The 14,155-nt window shown below is 55.9% G+C and overlaps 2 protein-coding genes across 3 annotated transcripts; both read left to right on the top strand.

Annotated features, from left to right (window-relative positions):
• Positions 1 to 15: 15 nt before the first annotated feature.
• ELMO3 (engulfment and cell motility 3) lies at positions 16 to 7,879 on the top strand. 2 transcript variants are annotated; one of them, XM_058813493.1, is made up of 20 exons: positions 16 to 189; positions 264 to 304; positions 422 to 494; positions 568 to 618; positions 1,087 to 1,256; positions 2,057 to 2,156; positions 2,261 to 2,412; positions 2,494 to 2,572; positions 2,952 to 3,002; positions 3,363 to 3,485; positions 3,638 to 3,769; positions 4,040 to 4,144; positions 4,644 to 4,752; positions 4,965 to 5,101; positions 5,194 to 5,357; positions 5,482 to 5,594; positions 5,847 to 5,951; positions 6,296 to 6,378; positions 6,576 to 6,656; positions 6,833 to 7,879. In XM_058813493.1, the coding sequence occupies exons 1-20, from the start codon at positions 112 to 114 to the stop codon at positions 7,043 to 7,045; spliced, it is 2,160 nt and encodes a 719-aa protein (XP_058669476.1). In that variant the 5' UTR covers positions 16 to 111; the 3' UTR covers positions 7,046 to 7,879. The 2 variants fall into 2 exon arrangements, with proteins under 2 accessions (XP_058669476.1, XP_058669477.1); XM_058813494.1 differs by lacking the exons at positions 16 to 189; positions 264 to 304; positions 422 to 494; ... (7 more) ...; positions 3,638 to 3,769; positions 4,040 to 4,144 and having other exon boundaries at positions 4,651 to 4,752; positions 5,009 to 5,101.
• Positions 7,880 to 8,775: 896 nt separating this feature from the next.
• TMEM208 (transmembrane protein 208) lies at positions 8,776 to 13,816 on the top strand. Its single transcript, XM_058813715.1, has 6 exons — positions 8,776 to 8,797; positions 8,869 to 8,964; positions 9,050 to 9,109; positions 9,223 to 9,359; positions 12,267 to 12,351; positions 13,381 to 13,816. Exons 1-6 carry the CDS (start codon positions 8,792 to 8,794, stop codon positions 13,516 to 13,518), a joined length of 522 nt encoding a protein of 173 aa, XP_058669698.1. The 5' UTR covers positions 8,776 to 8,791; the 3' UTR covers positions 13,519 to 13,816.
• The last annotated feature ends 339 nt before the right edge of the window (positions 13,817 to 14,155 follow it).

Genomic DNA, 14,155 nt, shown 5'->3' with positions numbered 1-14,155 from the left:
CTGGGGTGGCGGCGCAAGGCCTCGGTGCGGCGGCCGGGCCCTTCGTGAGGGGAGGCGGCGGCGGCGGCAACAACCCGGAACTGCCGGCGGTGCGGGGCCGCCGCGGGAGCCATGCCGCCGCCCAAGGACGTGGTAAAGATCGCCATCCAGATGGTGGGAGCCGTCCCGCAACTCATCGAGCTCCAGCAGGTACTGCCCGTGACCCCGCACCCCTCCCCGCGCCCCCCGCCCCGCCTCACGGCCGGCCTCCCTCCCTCTCGCAGACCAAGCCGCTCGCCTCAGTGCTCAAGGACGTCTGTGATGCGTGAGTACCGCACTCGCTGCCCGCGAGTGGTGACAGCTGCCCGTGACCGGGCTGCCGTGACCCGCTGGCTGCCGGCACCAGCCGAGCGGGGCTGTGACCGGCCGCCCCTGGCCGCAGGTGGAACCTGCCCAACGCCGAGCGCTATGCCCTGCAGTACGCGGACGGGCGGCAGACCTACATCACCGAGTCGGTGAGACACCCCCCGGCCCCCGGCCCCGCTGCCGCAGCGCCCAGCGGCTCACCGGCTCCTTCTCTCCTTACAGAACCGCAGGGACATTAAGAACGGGAGCATTTTACGGCTGACCACCTCCCCGGTACATCCCTCTGCCCCCCTGTCTCTGCTGTGTGCTCTGGTGCTCTGTGCCCCTGCAGTGGGGTGCTCTGAGCCCTCTGCCTCTGACTGCCTCTGTGACTTGAGCTCATGATGGCTCTTCTCTGTGCCTCAGACCCAGCAGAAATAACACAGGCAGGAGACATGTCTCAGCCTTCATTTTCCCTTGGCAGATCTTGGGGGAGTTTGAAAAGAAATTAAATAATTTTGAAATGCTTTGGACGTGGGGGCCAACTCATCAAGTGTTCTTGGTGTCATGCCAGTTTGACCTCCATCCTCAGCTCCACCTGGTCTCTTCTCTGGTGGCTCTGTTTCTCTGTCCAGTTCCTTACTGGGGCTGTTCCAGCCTAAGGCTCCTTCCAAAATTTGCACTTCAGCTCTTACAGCCACCTTCAAGCTTCTCGCTGTTTTTCTATGAGCCCCTTTGGGTTGATTCTTTCCTTCCTGGTAGGACCAAGAAGCAGAGCAGTTGTATATCGGGATCCAGAGCAAGAATGTGGATGTGAAGACTGACTCACTGAAGAAGCTTGCAAGCCTCTCCCAGGATGTTACCTTTGCTCAAGAGTTCATCAGCAGGAATGGCTTGAAGCAAATCTACTCTATTGTAGAAGAAGGGAACGAGTTAGTATCAGGACAGGACTTTACTTGCAGTCTTTGACTTTTCTTCTCCCTTGCTAATGCTGCATGAGCTCCAAGCTGGATGTTGGAGTGGACTCTGTGTTCCTGACTTGTTGATGCCTGTTCTGTGGCTGTGTCCCTGCATGCTGGCAGCCAGGGGAAGGTCCCCACAGATATGCAGTCCTGACTCCTTGTGAATGTGCCCAGACTTGAACCTTCTGTCCCTTCCCTGGCTGGGTTATCTGCAGCCTCATGGGGTTTCCTACCAGGAAACTCCTGTGATCATCTTAGCCTCCAGTGCTGCTCCTCATTCCTGCCACACTGAATGATCCCTCTGCCCTGAGGTTATAGCTTCAAGAGTTCTGCAAGGAGCTTGAGAAAACCCTGGTTGCCAAATACCACTGCCTGTGTGACTCTTCCAGGATGTGGTGGTGCAGCTGCTCTGAGCTCCTGTCACACAGAGAATGTGGAACCAGGCAATGCAGCAGGTTTCTTGGAAGTAGAGGGAGGGATATGGGGTGGTTCAGCTTTCCTGAGGGCTTGTCTGCAGTGATCTTTGTACCATGAGGATGCAGCTTCCAACTACTGAACTTCCCCTGTCTTGACTTCCTGGCCAAGTCAACTTCCTGGGATGACTAAGTCTGTTTTCTTACCCAACAGTCTCTTTCCTTTCTTCTGCTCACTGCTCTCTTCCCTAGCTCTTTCTAACATGCCTACCAATGTTCAACTGCAGAGACACCACCATAGGATGGATCAGGGTATCTGGTGCCATCCTCACTGTATTTGTTCATCTGTTCCTCCAGTACAGGGGAGATGCTGGCTCATACCCTCAAAGCCTTCACAGAGCTGATGGAGCATGATTTTGTTTCCTGGGAAAATCTTAGTACAGTTTTCATCAAGAAGGTAAGAGTTTTCTACAATGTCCAGAGTTTGTGCCTGTGGCATCCCTTGTTATCCTTGTGCTCCAGGCTCAGCCTGCCATTGACAGATGGTTTTGTGTCTCCTAGATAGTGAGTTATGTCAACATGAATGCAGTGGATGCATCTATCCAGCAGCTCTCCTTGTCCATCTTGGAGAATATGGTGCCTACCAGTCGCCTCCTCTTTGAGGTGGTCAAAAAAGAAGTGACACTGGACCGCCTTCTCACCCACCTGCAGGTGTAAGTGGAGAGGCTGGAGCACCATTCATCCCCCTCCTCAGAGCTGGTGGCTCTCACATCCTCCTGCTCTTCCTCCCACAGGACAAATGCCCAGCTGCAGCTGAAGGCCATGGCTCTGCTCATTGCGCTGCTGCTGAGCGCCACCGACACCGAGCGCCGGGTGAGGGCCCCCATGGCAGGGTGGTGGCAGTGCAGAGTCAGGCACCACAGTGCCCCTGTCAGCGGGGTGCTCTGCTGAGAGCCCTCAGCTGTCAGGACTTTTTGTCTCAAATGGCAGAAGTATCACAGTTGGTGGTAGCTCAGTGATTGTAATGACCCAGCCCCTGGCACATCTGAGCTCTCAGGGTGGGCTCCTTCTGTGATGGGACCTTGGGCAGCTGGGTCCTCTGCTGTGGGGTTTGTGTTCTTTGGGATGGCAGGGCCGCAAGAAGTGCCCAGAGGTGTTTAAAGTCTATGTCCTCACTCTGCCTCCTCCTTTTTGTGGGGGAAATGATGGTGTGCTGAGCTGGGGAATGTCTCACAGCCTTTTTGTTTCCTAGGACATGATGGAATACCTGAGGGAGAAGAACATCAGGCAGTTTATCCACAAGGTGAGGAGCTGGGATTGTGCAAGGGTCTGCTCTGTGCTTCATTCTCTGTCCTTTCTCCCCAGGCCCTGTCCCCTGAGCCCCAACCTTTGGTGACCATGCTTGGCTGGGTTGCCTGTGTGCCCCATACCCCTTCCTTGAGAATGCCTATGGGTGCTGCTCTGCTGGCACCCATGTGCCCAGGGTTGCACCTCCATCTGCCTGCAGTTCAGTGCACACAGATCTTGCCCAACCCAAAGGGGAGTTTCCCACTTCCCAACACCCCTTTGAGCAGCAGGACCTGCTGGGATTTGGCTGTTGGGTTCTGTGCTTGGACTGGAAGCAGCAGCATGAGGGAACCTTCTGTCTCATGATCTCCTGTAGAACATTATCCACAGCTCTGAGCCGCTGGGGGATGAGATGGCCCATTATCTTTACGTGCTGCAGTCTGTCAGCCTCAACTTGTGTGAGCATCGCATGAAAATGTCCATGGATCCCTACTCACAGGTCTGGGAGTACTCCCCTTGCAAGTTGGTCCCTTCCACCAGTGGAAGTAGCTCACATTTGGGTGAACCCAACCCATTTGGGTTTGCCCTGGGAGAACCTGGTGCTGCGGGGCTCACTGGCATCTTCTCCTCTCCTCTCCTCTGTCCCTCCAGGAGCAGCGGGATCTCCTGCAGTCCCTGCGCCAGGCTGCTTTTGAGTCGGAGGGCGAGGCAGCTGCTGGCACCTTCAGCACCGAGCGCCGGCGATCCCTGTGTGCCAAGGAGTTCCGCAAGCTGGGCTTCTTGGTGTGTTCCCCCTGCATCCCCCTGAGCCACACGCTGACCCCACCACATGGCCCTGGTGGCACCTTCTGATGGCTCCCTCAAGCCAGGTGTCCCTGTTGGTGCTGAGGGACCACCTTGCAGTACCTCCCTTCTGCTCCCTCAGCACTCCTGAACAGCAAGTGCTGTGGAGTGCTGGGACTCAAAGGCAAGCCCCATGGCTGTGTTGGGAAGCCACTGCTGCTTGAAGAACAAAGCAGCTGCTGCTAAATTGCATCCTTTGTGTCCTCCTAGAACAACAGCAACCCAGCAGAGGATCTCCGCCGTGCCCCACCCGGACTCCTTGCTCTGGACAACATGGTGTATTTCTCCAGGAACACCCCGAATGCCTACAGCAGGGTAGGTGCTGTGCTCGCCCAGGGAACTCCCTGGTGGAGAAATGCTGGTGGATCTCCAGCTTCTTTTCCTTCCTTGTTATCTGTCCTTGGCCACACCCAGGCAAGTGTCCTTGCTCTGTTTCAGATGGAGATGAGTCCTTCCTGTGGGTGGGAGAAGCCATTTGAGGCCAGTGCTTCTGAAGGGTCCCCATAATTTTTAAGGGTTTGCTCACAGCTTTGTTTCCAGGCCTTGAGCAAACTGGGGCAGTTTGGGCAAAACCAGCAGGGCATGAGCCATGCTCCAACCTGCAGTGCCAGTGACCAGCTCCCACACTGCCACAGGGGAAGGAGGAGGCTGGGGCTGGATTTTGGGAAGAGTGGGTCACTTGTGTTAGAGATGGCTTCATCTATTGGGGGGACAGCTTGACTAGGAATGCAGGAGGAGTGTGGCAAGTCTGATACTCACTGTTGGGGCAGCCCTCCAAATCCATGAAACATGAGGTTATGTCCCTCTTCTCCAGTTTATCCTCGAGAACAGCAGCCGGGAAGACAAACATGAGTGTCCCTTTGCTCGGAGCAGCATCCAGCTCACCCTGATCCTCTGTGAGATCCTGCACATTGGAGAGCCATGTACGTGTGCCCAAGCTTGTCCTTCTCCCTGCCCTGCTGCTTGGGGAACAAGCTGCCAGGGCAGGGCACTGCATCCATGTGGCCACCAGGCTCTGGCATGGCTGACAGCTTGGGAGGGGGATGTAGGGCTGGGAATTACCCAGGTTTCCCTGGACACTGAAATTCCCTGGAAAAACTGGGGAGTCTGGCATCATCTGTCCTTCTCACCACAGGCTCGGAGACGGCTCAGGCCTTTTACCCTATGTTCTTCGGGCAGGATCATTTCTTTCAAGAGCTGTTCTGCATCTGCATCCAGCTGGTGAACAAGACCTGGAAGGAGATGAGAGCAACCCAGGAAGACTTTGACAAGGTGAGGGGGGATGCTTCTTCCCTGGATGGGAGTACAAATTCAGGGATTTGGGGAGTGTTGGCAAACTGGAGTTGACGTCCTGTGCCTGGCAGGTGATGCAGGTGGTGCGGGAGCAGATCACCAGGACCCTGTCCCTCAAGCCCACGTCCCTGGAGCTGTTCAAGACCAGAGTGAACGCACTGAACTACAGCGAGATCTTGAAGCTGCGGCAGACGGAGCGGCTGCACCAGGAGGAGACGCTGGCTGTGCCTGTGCTGTGAGTGGGCTGTGGGCAGGAAGGGGAGCTGTGATGGGGGCCTGGGGCAGGGACAGTCAGGCTGGGAGGTCAGTGAGTGCCTGTTGAAATGGCTGTGCTCCTCTTGTGCTGGCTGTCACCCCAGGGAGCTGCGGGAGAAGCTGAAGCCGGAGCTGCTGGAGCTGATCCGACAGCAGCGCCTGCTGCACCTCTGCGAGGGAACGCTCTTCCGCAAGATCAGCAGCCGCCGCAGGCAGGGTGGGTGCACAACCCTGCTCCAGAGTGGGGGCCTGGCAGGGGGACAGAGGCTTATTCCCATGTCCCCTGCCACTGGGGAAGTCCCAGTTAATCTCTGGGAGTAGAATGCCCAACTTCCTGGACAGCTGGTATGGGCTAAACCCATGGGCTGGGAGAAGTGGGGAGTGCTGATAAGGGGGCAGCTCCATGCCCCTTGGGAAGGGCATCTCTGCAAGGGGAGGCTGAGAATTTCTCATGGCTCTTCTGCTGCAGACAAGCTGTGGTACTGCCGCCTGTCCCCCAACCACAAGGTGCTGCACTATGGGGACGTGGAGGAGGGGGTGCAGTCTCCTCCCATCGAGAGCCTGACAGAGAAAAGTAGGTGATGGAGAGAAAGAGAGGGTGGGAAGGAGGGAGGGGAGCCCTCTGATAACCTCCAGGTTTAGACTGCCTTAAGGTGGGAATTGCCCCTCTGCTTAGCTGCTGCATGGCTGTCCCAGTGTCTGCTGGTATTGTGGGACTGGGAGCTGTGGGAGTTCAGGCTGGGGCAGACTGGCTTCCCAAAGGGTGCTGCAGAGGGTTTGAGCCCCCCACCCCAAGCTGTGGATGGCTGTGAGTCCCCACATTTGGGTTGTACTGGGCTCTGCACATGGGGCACCTGAAGGAGGGGGAGAGGGATGGGAAGAGGGAGAATTAATGCATAGCTCTTCCACTTGCTGCAGTTCCTGTGGCAGACATGAAGATGCTGCTGGTGGGGAAGGAGTGTCCACACACAAAGGAGAAGAGCTCTGGGAAGCAGAACAAGGTCAGCACCTCACACCCTATCCTGTCCAGCTGGGAATGGGTTTTGGGAGTGGGTAGATGCTGGCAGGTTGTGTGGTTTCATGGACAGAGACCTCTTGGGTCTCCTGGAGTGCAGAGGAAGAAGCTGGGTGCAGCTCCTGCTCTGAACTGGGTGGAGTCCAGCTGAGAAGCCAGCTAGCCCCTGTGCTGTCCCTGCAGGATGTCCTGGAGCTGGCCTTCTCTATTGTGCACGATGTGGAGGAATACTGCCTCAACTTCATTGCCCCCACCCGGTACGAGGTGAGCTCCAGGGGCCCGCTGAGGTGGCACACTGTGCCCAAGATGTGGTGCCAGGGCACAGCAGTCAGGGAGCGAGCTCTGTGTGTCCCTGGGGGGTGGAAGCCACAGCAGGGGAGAGATGGGCTCTCTGGCTGCCCAGGGCTGGTGCCAGAGATGCCCATGCTCTGCTTCCCCAGTTCTGCCTCTGGACAGATGGGCTGAATGTGCTTCTGGGCAAGGAGATGACAAGTGAGAGAACACAGACAGACCTTGATGTCCTGCTGTCCATGGAGCTCAAGCTGCGGCTCCTGGACCTGGAGAACATCAGCATTCCTGACAACCCTCCTCCCATCCCAAAGCCTCCCAGCAACTTAAATTTCTGCTATGACTTTAGCCATGCAGAGCAGTGAGTTCCTCCCTGTGCCCTGTCCCTACCCTCTATGCCCCTCAAAATCAAGTCCCTCCCTCCAGGCTCTGTCCCTCATCTCTGGCCCAAAGGGACAGGCCAGGTGCTGCTGGGGGTTTGGGTGTCCCACCCTTCTCTGCCTGTGTCCTGTCTCCTGCAAGAACCTGGGAATGAGCCACCAAGCATTATCCTCCTGTTCCAGGGGGGTGACCTGGCTGCTCTGCCCCCCTGCCATGGGGAGGTGAGATGAAATACAGACAGTCAAACCCCTCTGTGGTGGCACTGATTCCCCCACACTGCAGCCAGGCTTTGGGCAGAGAGGGCAAGGATATGGACTGGAATAAAGGTACAGGCAGCCCTGGGATAGCTGGAGGGGGAGCAACACTACAAAGGTACCAATCTGCACTGCCTCACTTTCGCCATCAGTGTAGGGGATCCTTTCTGGATGACAAAGTGTCAGAAAAAGGATAGAATACACCTTTCCATTAAGTTTGTCAAGCAGATGGCATCTCCATGTCCCTCCTGCACTGAAAAGTGTATTTGCTGATGCCTCTGCACTTTCCTGGAATGGGGGTGATTAGGGTACAAGCCCGTTTTTCCCAGCACCATTCAGCTGGGCCTGGTGTGACGAGCAGCCCCTGGTGTGCCCATCGTGCCAATTCCAGTGCCTTCCCCACCTGGGGCAGATACTTGCACACTTCAGCCATGCTGCTGCACTACTGCACCTCAAGCTACCTCCTCCCCGGCCCCACAGCCCCAGTGCCCTGCACCTCCTTGTGCCTGCATCTCCTCCCAAGGGTGTTGTGCTAACACAGCCACAGGTCCGTGGGGATCCAGCCATGCCTCTGTCTCCTGTGTATTGGGACAATAAACACTTGTGGAGAACTCGGAACCGTGTCCTTTCCAATGGTTTGGGGAAGGGCTCAGACTGACTGAGGGTCAAAAGGGGCCAGAGTGGGTAAGGCTGGGATGGCAGCACCGTGGGAGCTGTGCGTGAAGGAGCTGGGAGGATGGCTGGCAAGATCTTGTTCCTGGTGTTGAGGTGCAGGCTGAGTCAAGCTCCCTACAGCTAAGGCTATTTCCAGCCCAGGATGGCTGGGAGCACTGTGGATGGTCCCAGTGCCATGCTGGGCAATCTTTCTGTTCCTTTGCGTTGTTACTCGCACAGTGAAGTTCTTCCCAGTTCGCTTGTCCAGAAAGGGTGCGGAGTCTCCCTCACTGGAGACATTAAAAAACCACTTCTGGGAAGACCCTACTTGAGCAGGGAGGTTGGACCAACTGATCCTTTCCAGCCTCGCTATTCTGTGATTCCGTGGGAGGACCGCGGGGCAGGGCCATCCCCTCCCGGCCCGAGGCACGCCCAGCCCGCCCGGCCCCGGGGCTCTGTCCCGCCCGTCCCCGGTTCTGTCCCGCCCGTCCCCGGTACTGTCCCGCCTGCCCGGGGCTCTGTCCCGCCTGCCCGGAGCTCTGTCCCGCCCGGCCCGGGGCTCTGTCCCGCCCGGCCCCGGGGCTCTGTCCCGTCCCGGAGCTCTGTCCCGCCTGCCCGGGGCTCTGTCCCGCCCGGCCCCGGGGCTCTGTCCCGTCCCGGAGCTCTGTCCCGCCTGCCCGGGGCTCTGTCCCGCCCCGGAGCTCTGTCCCGCCCGCCCGGGGCTCTGTCCCGTCCCGGCTCTGTCCCGCCCGCCCGGGGCTCTGTCCCGCCGCTTCCGCCGCGTCACGTCCGCGGGAAGCGGAGCGCGGAGCCGGCGCGGCCATGGCGGTGAGTGCGGGGCCGGGGTTGCGGGGCCCGGGGCTCCCGGGAGACGCTGACCGCCTCTCTTGGCTCCGCAGCCCAAGGGGAAGGCGGGCACCAAGGGCAAGAAGCAGATCTTCGAGGAGAACCGGGAGACGCTGCGCTTCTACCTCCGCATCATCCTGGGAGCCTCCGTGAGTGCGGCCGGGCGGGCCGGCGGGGCCGGGGCCGGGTTGGGAGCGGGCAGACGAGGAAAGCTGTGCCGTGCTCTCTCCGCAGGCCGTGTACGCCCTAGTGAACCTGGTCATCTTCTACTCGGCCGCCTCCGCGTGGACGTGGGTGAGCGCCGGGCACCGTGGGCACCGTGTTCTGCCCCGGCGGGGGCACCCGGGCCGGGGCTCGTTCGTGGCCCCGGCCCCGGGGTCGCAGCTGACAGCGCTTCCCTGTTGCAGGTCGCGTTCGTCTTCAGCTTGGTGGTCTACGGCACCAGCTACCGGTCCATGAACTCCATGGCAAAGCCGTCTTTCACAGACGATGGCAGCCTTGCCGACGGGGGAATTGACCTGAATATGGAGCAGGGGATGGCAGAGTGAGTGTCCACACTCGCACGAGTCCAGGTGAGCAGGACCTGCTGCCTGAGCGTGCACACAGAGCCAGGAGAGGCTCCCGAGGACAAGGCTGGGCCTCAGCTCCCTCCTCAGCTTGCCCTCTGGCATGGGCATGAGGGGAGCTGGAAGTTTGGAGCCTTTTTTTCTCAGAGTGTACCTTAACTGTCCTTATTACCTGAACACTTGGCTTGGTGTGCTCCAGTCAGGAGCCACGACGTGGGTGTGTCAGCCTGGCACGGTCACTGTCCACAGGGCTGAGCTGTAGAGGTAAGAGATCACAAAAAGTTCAGCAGGAGTAGTTTACAATCATCTTTCAGTTAACAAACAGTGCTGCAGCACACAGTGATAGGTGTTTTCTTTTTAAACCAGCACAGCAGGTAATGCTTGACAGAGCAGAAGGGTTTTGCTGCCAGTTACGCCATCCTGGCTGCAAACTGGCCATGTCTTGAAATGGTCTGCATGCTAAAACTCCCTGTCTCTGTCTCAGCCAGCTCCTGTCACCTCCTCAGCCATTTCTGTCCCCCATGCTTGTGCATTCTTCATGTCCCTCTGCAGACAGCACTGAGTCTCTGCCTGTCCAGTCTCCTTGGTGCCACTGTAACTGTCTTTTCCTCTTTTCCTTGGTGAAGGAATGCCACAGTATTACAGGAAACACAGCAGTAATTCCTGCAAAGCTGCTAAATAAAATAAAGAGACATTGCTAGTACAGCAGAAATACCTTCTAGATTTACATATTTTCCAACAGTGAGCCTCAAACTAGTTACAGAAAACTGCCAGGTGGTTGTGGACACATTGGGCTTTGCTCTTTGTCTTCCCTGCCCTCAGCCTCTGCCCAGGTCCAGCTCTGCTGGGGATCTTCAGCATGTGCTCAGCGAGGTGCTGAGGTCCTGGCTCCTTCCTCACATGTCTTTGGGCTACAGCTCCAGGTTTACCTCTGTCCTTCCCTTGCTGCCAGGCTTTTGAAGAAGCACAGTGGGGCCTTGTTTGCAGCTGAGCCCTCTGTGTTGCATCAGGTGTTCTCAGGCTGCCAGGGTCATATATTGATGTATACAGTTTCATTAAAGTAAGTTTTGATTTTTGCCTGGGGATGTTATCAGCAGCAGGCACTGGGGTGCAGAACCTGCTGTCTCTGCACAGGATGAGCTCTCACCTTGTGTCTGGGTTAGTGGAATGGTGCCTTTAGTGCCTGCAGCAGGGGTGACTCAGATGTCTAGTGTAAGAGACTCAGGGGGGGACAAGACCAGGAGGAGAGGGAGTGTGACCTATGAGCTGGTCACTTGCTGCTCAGCCAAGTGTTTTGTTCCCATTTTACACTGGTTTGGCTCTCTAGAGTGGAATTGCAAAATATTTCGAATACCTTTTTAGTGAAACAATGTGTGACAGTTAAAGAACGAAAATACAGAATTTTGATGTTTGGGGTGTGCTCCTGATTGTGGAAGGTGCCTCTTGGAGTTGTGCACTGGGGCACTGAGGCAGAGTGCCTGAGAACTGCCCTGTGTGTGTGATGGTGCTGACAGGAGGCAGCACAGGGATCACAGCACCTGCTGTGAAAAGGTGACAGGCACAGCCCTGCTGCAGTCCTGAGTGCAGATGTACTTCCCTTGCTGCTGAGACACAGAGGTTTTTCTGCCTGAGCATTTGGGGTGGGGTTTATCACACATTAAAATGAATTAATGCTTATCTGAGTCATGGGCTATGCAAAACACAGGGGAGGCAGAGCTCTAAAAACAAAATCTTCAGAGCTGAAGTTCCAGTCCTTACCCTGTACCTCTAAATTACCTCTCTGGGGGTCAGGGAACCACCCTAGGCTAGCAGGTATTTCACAAAGCAGTGGGTATTTCCAGCCTCTTAGCTAAGCCTGCTGCAGCTGATTAATGCTGCTCCTTTGGAGCTGCTTCTGGAACACTGTGCATTTCATGGCATTTCTCTCGTGTTGTCTATTGCTGAAATGGATGCTTTGTGTTGCTCTGGGGTTGGGAAAAGCCAATATTCATGATCTCTGGGAGAGTTTGCCTTGGTGGGAGCTCTGCCTTCACCCTTCTGTGGCCTCTGGTAATGCCAGATGTCACTGAACCCTCAGTGTCTCGTGCTAGAGCTGTTGGTGGTGGTTTCTGCAGTGTCTTGAGTCGATGTTGTTTATGCCATAGCCTTTGTTTTCTTGTCTCCATTCTTGAATGTGACTGAAGGGTTTTTTACTCCAGCAGATGATGATTTAACCAGAGTGAGAGTTGGCCTGTTTTCTAAACCTTCATGGCACTCCCTGAGGCTTGTGTTGAAAAACTAATACCTGTTTACCTCTCCTCCTGGGTGTCAGATGCCCCGAGGGTGGTGGTTGAAGTGTGGGCAGCTGATTCCTCTCCTTGGCTGCTCTCAGCTCTGCCTCAGGCTGGTATGGAAGGGCTGGAGTCAGATAAGCAGGACGGGAGGAGGAGCCGTCTGTTGCTGTAGCTCAGCTTGTGGTGTGCTTGTCCTTTAGTGACCCCAAGTGTCTGTCAGCCTGTGAAATGGCAAGGGGAAGATTCATGGCTCCCTTCGGCACAGCCAGTCCTGAGGAGTTACACTTTATGTCATTATAGGTGTCAAATCAGCAGTGCTGGCTGCAGCTGTGGGGGGTGGTTTTGTTGCTGATTTCCAACCCCCAGCAATTCCTCAGCTTTCTCAATGTTGTTTTTTTTCAGAGGGAGATGATCTCTTTAATTCATCAGACTATTTTGCTGTTGTTGTTTGTTTGCTGCTTTGATTCTTCTAGATAACCGTGTGTGGCAAAGCAGGGCCAGCCTGGCTTGGGCAGGGTCACTCCCCTGGGGCAGAGCAGACTGTGCTGGCAGAGCTGCTGTGTTTGCCAGGGCTTGGAATGAAAGATTAATGCTTTGCTTTTGTTCCCTCAGGCACCTCAAGGATGTGATCCTGCTGACAGCTATAGTCCAAGTGCTGAGCTGCTTCTCGCTCTACGTCTGGTACTTCTGGCTCTTGGTAAGCCCCAGCCCTGCTGTTTTCCATCTTGCTCTGCAGTGTTGCTTTCTTTCCCTGTCTTCAGGATGGAGGACATTATTTATCCATTTCATTTCAGTGTCATGTTTCAGGCCTGAACTATTTCCTGATATGTTTTTTAATCTCCTTGTCACATCTTGTTTAAAATTTCGGCTGAACAAGGCAAAGAAGTCCTGATCCCTCTAGGTCAACCACGCAAAAACTAGGCTGGCCTTTGTCTTTCCCTCTGGTCCCATAAATGGGCAACAAGCAACATGAGGCAGATCAAAGCTGTCTTGGTGCACAGAGTCTTTCTGTGTCTGTAACAAACAGTGTTTCATCATGTTTGGCTCTTTGAGCCATTCAGCGTGCACCAAGGCTGGGATCTGCTGCACACTGTGCCTTTGGGTAGATAAAATGCTACAGGCTTTCATTCCCCTGAACACACCAAACCTTTTCTGCTTCTGAAACGTTTGTCATGTGTCTCCAGCTAAAACTGTGTGTAGAAGGAGAAAAAAAAATCTCCATTTAGTTTAAAAATTCCACATTTGCTTTGAGGATATCCCACAGAAGTACAGAAGGCAATTGTGGGAGCATGGAAAGTTATCCCAGTTCAGTCCTTGATCTCATTTCAGTCCTCACCCACAAGTTCCTCCCTAGCTGGCCTGGCAGAGGGCAGCCTCGACTCGGCTGTCCCCTGGAGACCATCTGGGTCGCTTTTTTCATAAATTCAAAGAAATGTGGGTGTGTTTTCCGAAGGAAGGAGAGGCGGAATGTCTGGACAGCTGGATCCCTCTGGGTAATTCAGACCTGATGCTGGGATTTCCGTGCATGAAGCCTGAGCTCTGTATACATTCCTCAACCATGGAATGAAACCAGGCCGTTTATTTTGGGTACCTGCCACTGCCTTTGATTTCCGTGCACCCTGAGATGCTCTGATCCAGCTGCTTTGTGTCCCTCAGAAGGAGCAGCCTGCCTGTCCCCGAGGAGGGACAGGACTTTGTGCCTGAGTTTGTGCCGCGTGTTTTGCAGGCTCCGGGGCGCGCTCTGTACCTCCTGTGGGTGAACATCCTGGGGCCCTGGTTCACCGCCGAGGCGGCGCCCGCGGCTCAGGAGCCCAACGAGAAGAAGCAGCGGCGGCAGGAGCGCCGGCAGATGAAGCGCTTCTAGCCCTGCCTGGGCACAGATCAACGCCCTCTCCCATCTCCATGCTGTTATTTCATCAGGGATGCGACCAAAGCCAATCCAGAACCACCGCAGTAGCTCTGTTGCCCTTTGTCACTGCTGCCATTCCGACAGAAAGGCCGCAAGAGACTTCCCCCGGTTGGGTCTTGGCGTGGGCTGAGGCCTCACTCCTCGGGCTGACAAGGGGGTGATGCTGGGATGTGTGTAAATATCTTTTTAAAGCAGCGCTGTATCGCATTCAGCGTTGGGGAGTGCAATGCTGGAGGAAATAGTACATTAAAGAGCAGAGTCTTAACTGATCGTGCTGGCAGTGGGTTTGTGAAAAGTGCCAGCAAGTTCTTGGAGAGCTGGACTAGAGGGGAGCAGAATCCCCAGAGACAGGTGCTCTCCTTTCCCAAGCTTTGTGCTGCCCTGCCTGCTACAGCCTCTGCACCCTGTGAAGAATCTGCAGCTGCCCTGCAGGACCAGGAGTGAGGGGCAGCTGGGGATGCTGAGAACAGGGCTTGCAGCCAAACTTGGAGTTTCTGGGATCGAGCCTGAGCTCTCTGGAGCCACAGATTGGCCTGTGCTACCTTTGCAGGAACTCAGTGGGATGTAAGACAAGAAGCTGTGGGGTTTGTTT

This window comes from Ammospiza caudacuta, chromosome 13, assembly GCF_027887145.1.
Source record: "Ammospiza caudacuta isolate bAmmCau1 chromosome 13, bAmmCau1.pri, whole genome shotgun sequence".
NCBI lineage: Eukaryota > Metazoa > Chordata > Aves > Passeriformes > Passerellidae > Ammospiza > Ammospiza caudacuta.
This window is presented reverse-complemented; position numbering and strand designations above follow the sequence as displayed.

Excerpts from the sequence above, each read along its gene's own strand:
- ELMO3 (XM_058813493.1), top strand. The coding sequence starts at position 112 with ATGCCGCCGCCCAAGGACGTGGTAAAGATCGCCATCCAGATGGTGGGA. Across the intron at positions 495-567 it reads AGACCTACATCACCGAGTCG|AACCGCAGGGACATTAAGAA; the intron begins GTGAGACACCCC and ends CTCTCCTTACAG. Across the intron at positions 6,657-6,832 it reads TTGCCCCCACCCGGTACGAG|TTCTGCCTCTGGACAGATGG; the intron begins GTGAGCTCCAGG and ends CTGCTTCCCCAG.
- TMEM208 (XM_058813715.1), top strand. Across the intron at positions 8,965-9,049 it reads GCATCATCCTGGGAGCCTCC|GCCGTGTACGCCCTAGTGAA; the intron begins GTGAGTGCGGCC and ends CTCTCTCCGCAG. Across the intron at positions 12,352-13,380 it reads TCTGGTACTTCTGGCTCTTG|GCTCCGGGGCGCGCTCTGTA; the intron begins GTAAGCCCCAGC and ends CGTGTTTTGCAG.